This window comes from Saccostrea echinata, unplaced genomic scaffold (assembly GCF_033153115.1).
Source record: "Saccostrea echinata isolate AGI-Se365-2 ecotype Australia unplaced genomic scaffold, CSIRO_AGI_Sech_v1 ptg000001l, whole genome shotgun sequence".
Lineage (NCBI taxonomy): Eukaryota > Metazoa > Mollusca > Bivalvia > Ostreida > Ostreidae > Saccostrea > Saccostrea echinata.
In genome coordinates this window covers 36,459,223-36,468,391 of record NW_026889750.1, presented here as the reverse complement: position 1 = coordinate 36,468,391, position 9,169 = coordinate 36,459,223, and the positions used below count along the sequence as shown (strand labels likewise).

General features: G+C 33.0%; 1 protein-coding gene across 1 annotated transcript; it reads left to right on the top strand.

The window, feature by feature from the left end:
* The first annotated feature begins 820 nt into the window (after nt 1-820).
* On the top strand, nt 821-8,869 carry LOC133197225 (uncharacterized). The gene is made up of 3 exons (XM_061333147.1): nt 821-1,046; nt 6,610-6,771; nt 8,601-8,869. The coding sequence occupies exons 1-3, from the start codon at nt 821-823 to the stop codon at nt 8,867-8,869; spliced, it is 657 nt and encodes a 218-aa protein (XP_061189131.1).
* The last annotated feature ends 300 nt before the right edge of the window (nt 8,870-9,169 follow it).

The window sequence follows — 9,169 nt, the reverse complement described above, 5'->3', positions numbered from 1 at the left end:
GCCAAATTCTCTTCATACATTGTACTTGGATATTTTACTGATTATATATATTAATGGCCAACTAACAATTAAACTATATGACAATCGGGATGACTTCAGCTTTTCCATCGTCAACTTTCCTGATCTAATGCTTTAATATGAACAATCATCTACATATGATGTTAATGCCTCCCAGTTGATTCGATGCTCAAGAGCACACTCTGAATAAAATCAATTTTTAAACAGAGACAGGCTTCTAAAAAATAAGTTGAAGTCACAAAGTTTTAAGCAATCTCATTCAAAGTCTGCATATCGCAAGATTTATGGTCGTTATAATGACCTTCAGTAAATACAACCTGTCGTTTTTGACATAATGTTAAGCCATTCTGTTTTTTTTTTTTTGCTCCCGTAATCGATTTTATTTTACCGAAGAAATATGATGCATATTCTAATTTCTGTAATTATTTCTGTATTGGACTCAATGAGAAGACTGCTTCAGCTCTTGTGCTGACCGGTAGTGTAGGAAAATTTTATTATCGTTAAAATGAAGATACAGTATCTTGTGCTTTTCATTGTTATCAGTTATTACAAGATATCACTTAGCAAATAATCGCAGATGAGCTTACAGAATCAACAATTATAGTCAAAATTAAACATTTATACCCCTTCTCAATGATGGGAATGTTTGATATTCTAGAAGAAAATGTAATAAAATCCTTAATCATAAGACTGCCATTCTAATTTATTAATTGTCTGACGTCTATAAATATCAAAAACGGAACAAAAGTAAAAGTGTCTGTAGTAAAAGTGAACAGTGTGTGATTAACATTCAATAACAATAATGGCGTTCTTAACAAAACAAGGACTTTCAAAGCTCCGAATAATTTCCATCATTCTTCTATCAGTTGCTTTCATTTTCCAGATAGCTGCAGTTGCAGCAAACAAATGGAGTGAAATAGACTCGGAATACCATGGTCTCTCTATTAAGGCCTACCAGAGCCTTTGGACAGAACACATTATAAAAGATACACCGTCAGCCTATCCTAAACCTAAAAACATGGAAGTGGGTAAGTATACTTCCATCAACGTAGGTCTTTGGCAATGTTAAACACACCCATTAATGAAGATACTAAAAATTCACTTGATATAATGAATTATATTAATATCTTGAATTTCACTCATTCAATATTATGCAATAGAGTGCAACGGATCAATTAAGGCTGTCTATAGTTGTTCGTTATAACTGTGTCTTAGGCTGACAAAGAAGTCCGGATCCATTGCATACTAGTATAGTATTCTAAGAAATACATTGAAAACAAATGTGACACAATTTCTATCTACGAGGGTTGCCCTAGAAAAAAACGCAAACTTTTTAAATATCTCACAAACTACCTTACCAAAATTATCCATTTTATGAATATTGTTAGGAAATAACATTTTCATTATTTGGACTTAATATAATAATACTGTAAAATCATATGCAAATAGAAACAGCATTTAAAGGGTGTTAAATATTGGTGGTCGGCACACGGCAATTTTTTTCACTTTAAGAAATAGCATTACCATCGATATTTGCTTTATTACCAGGTTGTAGAAGCTAGAGAATATAATTTAACAAAATTAATTTTATGATCTGGAGTAACAATGTGTGAAAATTCATAAATATGTAGAGGGTACTCAATGTTTTGTAGTTCGATATGGAATTTAAGAACCCTCTACACACTGCACACTAGAGAGTTCTGATTTTATGGTATTTTTATGCAGATAGAGTGATCTGCCCTTTGATCAAAAATAAAATAAATGGACATGTACAGTTTACTACTTAATTTGCGATCAAATCAAGCATTCATAACACTTTAATAGGCCAAGAGGAATAGATAGAACACTTCATGAGCAGGTATTTTGCCCACTTAAGTAAGCAATAGTGATTTATGCTCATCAGCATTTTATTGTCTTTGAACATTTTTCCTGGGGGGAAATGCAAGGCACCCTATGCTGAAAATGTGATAGATAAGCTTAATGCTTACATCTTTACACACTATAATTGTCTCAATGTCCAAAAATATTTTCCTTTAGTGTATAGAGGGTCCTTAATTCACAAGTGTGACAGAGTTTTTCTTTTACTTTCACGAGTGAGAAGCACGAGTAAAAATTATTTAAAAAAATCTTGTCCAATGAAAAGGATGAAGATAACAAACAGTGATCGATCTCAAAAACAAAAAAAAATCCACAAACAATAAAATTTGTGAAAAGGACACAAAACATGGTCCCCCGAAAATGGAAGAGATGGGATCAGATGCCTAGGAGGAGTAAACATCCCCTGTCGACCAGTCACACCCGCCATTAGCCCTATCTATTGATCAGGTAGACGGAATTAACCGCAGTGAGAAAGTATAACAAGCATTCTGGTTCTAGCAATACGGGTTCCCTATCGGCAAGTGTAATCTATCCCCATTAAAAATTGAAAATGCCATAATTCCGTCAAAAAGCCTTGAAGTAGAACAAAAAGCAAACTTAATCTATAACTCATCACAGTGGAATCACATACTAGAATCAAATCAATATCTGCAAACGTTTAGAAAAAGTGCGGAAAACCCTTAAAAATTAAAAAGATCGTCATTCTGTCAAAAATTATCGAAACAGAACGAAATGCAAACTTGATATGTAACTCATCATTATACAATAACAAACCAAAAAACTCCATATCTGCAAGCGTTTAGAAAAAAGTGTAGAAAAACAAGTTGGTCAGACTGACAGACAGACAGGCAGACAGAGGAGGAAACTTATAGTCCCCTACGGTTTCACCGGTAGGGGACTAAAATCAAAGGCCTTACAATTGGTATGAAACACGTCAGCCAAACTACGACCCAATATGATACAATGTAGGTTATATTTGACAACAAGGTCATTATAACGACCATAAAATTTACAAAAATGCTGACTTTAAACTAGTTTCTTGAAATCCCTGTAACATCAACTTATCTGTCAGTAGTCTTCCTCGGTTTAAAAATTGATCATACTTAGAGCATGCTTTTGAGTATCGAATGAGTTGGAAGACTTAAACCCCAAATGAAGGAAAGTTAAATAGGGAAATGCTAGGTCATCTCTTTTGTCATACAATTTAATTGTTAGTCCCTTATCGTGTATAGCAAGTCTAGATATAATCCAACTAAAAATATTGATTTTTCTTCTGTTTATTACATTTTTCTTAATTTTTCGTAAGACAGTGTTATAGGCTGAGCGGTCTGAGACATCATAGCTTACAAACATTGTAAACATGGATTTCAACAACTTATTTGGAGAAACTTTGGCAACACTCTTCACGAGGGACAGAAAATCTCGAGTTTTGCCCCACTTCTGATATTCTGCACACTATAACAAAATATCACTTTAATATCCCTCGCGCTGTGTCAAGATTTAACTTTTATTCAATGACTAAATTTCAGTATTTCACTGTTGAAATAAAATAAGAAGATAACGAACAGTATTCAAGCTCAAAGTCCATTTAGACAATACAAATCGGGAGCAGAGCAAACACGGACCTCCAAAAACATGAGAGGTGGGAACTGGTGCCATGGAGGGGAAAGCATCCCCTGCCGACCGATCACACCCGCCATCTGCTCCTTGTCATGATCGGGGAAAAGAAAAATTCGTAGACAACATTGGCCAAACAATTAGCATGAAAAACGTCATTCGGCATTTGACTTAATGATATGTTGTATTTGCTGACAAGGTCATTGTATCGATTATAAAACTTGCAAAATGATGACTTCAAGCGAGACTGTTGATATCCTTCTTTCATCAACTTCTCTGTCAATACCTTACCTCGTTTTAGAAATCGTTCATTCATAGAGCATGCTCTTGCGTATCGAATCAACTGGGAGACAAAAACCCCATATGCAGGTGATAAGGGTATATTGCTACACAAGTATAAGGGAAGTTGACGATTGAAAAATTGAAGTCATCACGTTTATCATAAAGATTTGTTGTTAGGTTACCATTAAAGTCTTTTTCTAGTAAAATATCCAAATATGAAACAATGTGTCAGACTCTGTGGTATCTTTTATTGAAAATGTAAGCATATATGGCAATTATATGAAGTGATATTTCGAACATTTTCCGACAGAAATTATGAAGAATGGCGACGTCGGACGTTACTGCACCAAATTGTCATTCAGTACTGTATTGAGTGGGTTATGACTCCTGTTCAAACGGGAAAAGAGATGGAACCACTGAAATGAAACAGGTGTCTCTGACACCAGTGTTTATTGAAACAAGAGGTTCAAGTATTTATTCGATGATACAGGTGCTTAGTAACCCCCCCCCCCCTCAAAATAAGAGACAAAATTGAAAAGTCAGGAGCTTGCCTTCATAGGTGACGATCGCTGTTAAACTACACGAGAAGTTCATGATTGGGGCTGGGAAGCTGTCTATTCAAGATTTAATTTAGCAATCGTTCGATGACTATTACATATTCAAGATGGAAAATTTTCTTACCAAGTAAAACTCAAAATGAATTGTGGAATTTACCATTTTAAAGAAAAGAGGCAAAATCCCTGAACACACGCCACAAATTACGTTTTGACGTCGTCGGTGTTGCGCCTACATATATATATATATATATATATATATATATATATATATATATATATATATATATATATATATATATATATATATATATATATATATTACTACATCTATCCACTACATCTATAATCTGTTGTGTTACATCTATTATGTAAGTTTCGTTTAACTTAGAGGAAAATGTTATATATAGAGGTATTAAGTATTATTCAAAAAATGTTGATAATGATGCTTGTCAATTCTTAACTTAAAGTTATAATTATAATATGTTGACGGTGCGACCGCTGGGGATAGCGCAGTTGTGTATTACTGAGGCCGTTTTACAAGAGAACTTGTTTAAAAAATTCTTCATTATACTAGTATATAGATGTGCATCTGATTCTATGGGGGAATGATTCATTCTCTGATGCATGAAATGCCGATTTGTAAATATTATTGACAAGCTTTTTTTTTTCCTTAAAAATCCTAGTTTTAAGGAGAATTACAATTTGTATACGAATTTATTAAACTAGTTTGCTTCATTAAGATTAATTTAAATTCACTGATTAATCAGCGTAAACAATTAATATTTAGATGATTGATCAGTAAAAGCTTGATTCCTGTTTAATTCAGTATCATTTGGGACATCGAAGACAGGTTGCGATAGTCCGACATCCACGGGTCTACCTTGAAAACATTGTGTTTCAACTCAACTTTAAGATCATGATCTTGATAAGATTTTATCGAGGTTAGATTAACATCCTGTGGTTTTACATTATAAGGAGATATACCTTATACTTATGTAGATATAAGTATTTAATAAAAGCCGATTCCGGATAGTAAGTTTGATAGTATCATCAAGTTGTTTGAAAAGGAGAACAAAGGATTATCATGGATTCGCTAAACTTTGGTATAGTTCTAATATTTTGGATTTTAAACACTGTTGATTGCGAAACTGTATATATACATAGCGCAATTATCGCCCAGTGTCTAAACACCTGCTTTGAATTAGGTACTTGACAATGTTCTTAGGATGAAACACACAATTCAAAGCTCTTGATAATTTTCCTCACAAGCAACAAGTCACAATTATAGACATTGTTATAACTTAGAGATGAGCAACTGCAGAATGTGAAAAAAATGAATGCTAAGTTTACCTAGGTTTTCTGTAATCTTTTTTCAATCTTAGATTACTGAAAATAGTCCCCTTACTTGCTTACCTCGTGATAAGATGGAATTCATACATAATCATTATGTAAAACAGTAGAATCGTAAAACTGAGACACATTTTAATCAATTTAGAAACTCTTTTCCGATTGGATCTAAAAAAACAACAACACTATTTTGAAAATGATTAGGAATGAGTTTAAATTTTTTCGAACAGATGAATTTTTTTTAATAGATTTTGTGTTTTGATGATATTTTTGAACAAACACAAACTGTTTTGAAAGAACTGATTATTGCAAAAAAATTTCTTTAAATAAAAACATTTTACCAATAAAGTTCATAATTGTAAATAACTAAAGTTGACTAAACGTTCAGCTATGAAATCATATCTCCATTAATTTGTAGACTTCCCAGAATTACCCCGGCGTCATTGGAGAATTACCTGTCAATTTTATTGTATTTTTTTGTTGGTCTATCTGGATTTGTAAACTGTGGATCAGGAGTTAAATGAGCATAATTCTTTTTCTTCACTGTCATGTTTACACATAATTACAGTTGAATTATCATTTTTCGTGCCGTTTCAATTTTTTTTTACTTAATGAATATATATATACCCACACATTCACAACCTAAAGAAATATTTATCTATATGTGATATCCGTAATATAGAGATGCTTTTCCGCAAAAGCAAGTCCCTACGACCCAAATCGTTTAAGGCAATCAACGAAAATTGACCTCAATGAATAAAAATGTTTTCAAAGTATTTACATTTTAAAGATTTCAATACAAAAATTTTGTTTATAAATTTGATATTTTCCATCCTTTATAATTTTACCTGGACATGTACTTCTAGTCTACTTTACACGCTCATATATAAAGGAGTGCTCTTTATTGTAGAATGGAAGAAGGATTTGCAGATCATAGAAATCATGTGTATCGTACTTGGACTGACGTCGCTCACAGTACTGTTGGCAGTCTCCGTGGTTACCATGGTAGCTACAAGAATCATTTTAGCAGGAATATTTCGGGCTCTGGCAATCATAACGACTATTGTGACAAGTAATCCATATTTTGAAAAATCATTTGTTAAACTTTACGGTATTAGAGTTGTTTTTATGACATAAAAATATAAACAATTTAGATTTTAATCATGACATTTATACATTCATGAAAGCCATCGGAAATGTTATGTTTCTCATAAAGTCTTTAGAATATTGACTTACGAATAGAATGTCAGAGTAAATAGCTGCGTGTCGTTGTGAGAACGTGTTGCTCAGAGAGAAGATTTGTAGAAAAGAATGTTTTTACACTTTTGCTCTTGTATGTTTTTTTTAAAATAATAATCACTGTAAGATATTTTGCAAGGTTATCCGAGTGTCTTGCGTTGACTATTACTAGCCGTTTTCGTCTGTCGTCGTGCGAACTTTTGAACATTTCCAACTCCTTAATGGCATCTGATCCCACCTCTGATTTTGTAGCGGTCTGTGTTTGCTCTGTTCGCAATTTGTATTGTTTCAGAAGTGTTTTGAGCTTGAGTAATGTTCGTTATCTTCATATTTCATTCCCTGAACTGAACCACTTACAAATAATTTGAAATATATCATCAGTGGGTGAACGGAAAAAAAATATGAATTTGATAGTTTCTGTCTTTCTGGGGACTGAGTGATGGAACAAAAAAAAAACATTAAAATTCATGCAATCTTCAAAAATCTTCTTTTCAACTCATGGGCATCAAGCAATCTGTGGGCATGATTATAACATATAATGAGACCTTTATCATTTGTAAACATTCATGGCCCCAGGGTTCAGGATTCAGGGTTGTTAAATTTTTCATTTAAAAAATGCATTAAAAAATTGAATATCTTTTTCTTTACTCATGAAAATCTAGCAGGCAAACTATCTGCATTATCATAATGAGTACTAATTTTTTCCCAAAAATATAAATTCATGGCTTTGTTTGCCCAGAGTTCAAGCCTTGACGTGGGGCTAACTTAGTTATGTATTGAAAAAGCATTATATTTTTGAAATCTTTTTTTCTTTTCATATCTAATAAGCAAACTGATTACATGATTATAATGAGTACTATACTGCTAACCAAAATTGTTAAATTTGTGTCCCCGGTTCCACAAATCGGGCCCATGGATGGGACTAACTTGGTCAGAAGCTGTGTATTGAAAATACTTAAACCCTTTCAAAATCTTCTTTACGGATTTACTGTTCGTATGGTTTGTAACCCTTAGCCCTCTACCAATATTTAAAAAAAAAAATCATAGCCCCAGCAAATGGTTAGGTCCCAAGGGTGAGCTAAGTTGGTCATATATTGAAAGTACATCTGTACATTGCATTTACATCGAGTAAATGGGCCACTGAAAAGGAATATTTATCACAGTTACATATACTTAAATATGTTTTGTTGATCTGATATATATTCTTGTATTAAATTGTAATGTAATTCATTTGATAGGAAAACTTGTCCAGGGTTCCACTTATTGGCGGGCCAAAGTAGTCATGATCTGAAAAATGCGTGATACGCAGAAAACTGCAAATGCCCATATAGGATTCTTGTTTAATTTCCAGGTGTCATAGATACTATATGTATCTTGATTTTAAAAGTCGTCGCTGTCGTTACCAGTTGAGGTCTACCATCGTATTGTAAAACATTTTTTTCCTTGTTTGGCAAATAAAAATTCTTTGTGAAATTAAAGAATAAAACCCCTTATGCTGTTTCAAAAATTTGTATGCCTCAACCTTTTCTTTAAATTTGATTAACCCTTCAAAATCAAATATTTTAATTTGAGAACAAGGTTTGTCTGTTTTAGAAATTGTTTATATTTCTATTCAATAACTTTTGGAAACAAAATATGTTGAAGTAATTACTTCTATTTTAGGTTTATTGATAATTATCGGTGCCTTGTTGTACAACTACCAGAAAGTGAAGATGTTTTCTTTCAATGCTCGGAACCCCGCCAGTAACTACCCGATACAGGACGAAAAGGTGTCTTACGGCTTTATTCTATCAGTGGTCAGCAGTGTCCTGCTATCTACATCAGCTGTGATAGAAATAAGTCAGCTGATCATCGCTGATAGTATGGCTTCCAGTCACAGAGGGATACAACCACTGAACAACCTAGACAAGAAGCCTGAAGACAAACATTAACTTGAAATAATTTTTATTACTCAAGAATGTTTAATGTCAGTATGTATACAATCAAAATTCAATAATTTTATTCTCTTGAGTTCTGGAGAGCATAACTTTGTTTTACTATGTTTGACTGTTAAGTGATAGTTTGCATTGTGTGTAAAAATCAATCCTTTTTGAACGTGACATGAAAACTCTTCCCACCCTTATCTTTGAGCAGTTTAGATAGATTGATTGTTAAGGTTACATGTGATGATTTCATAAAGTATCTAAATCCAAAAGTCAATACATCTAGACCCACGGAAAATTAATCGTAGC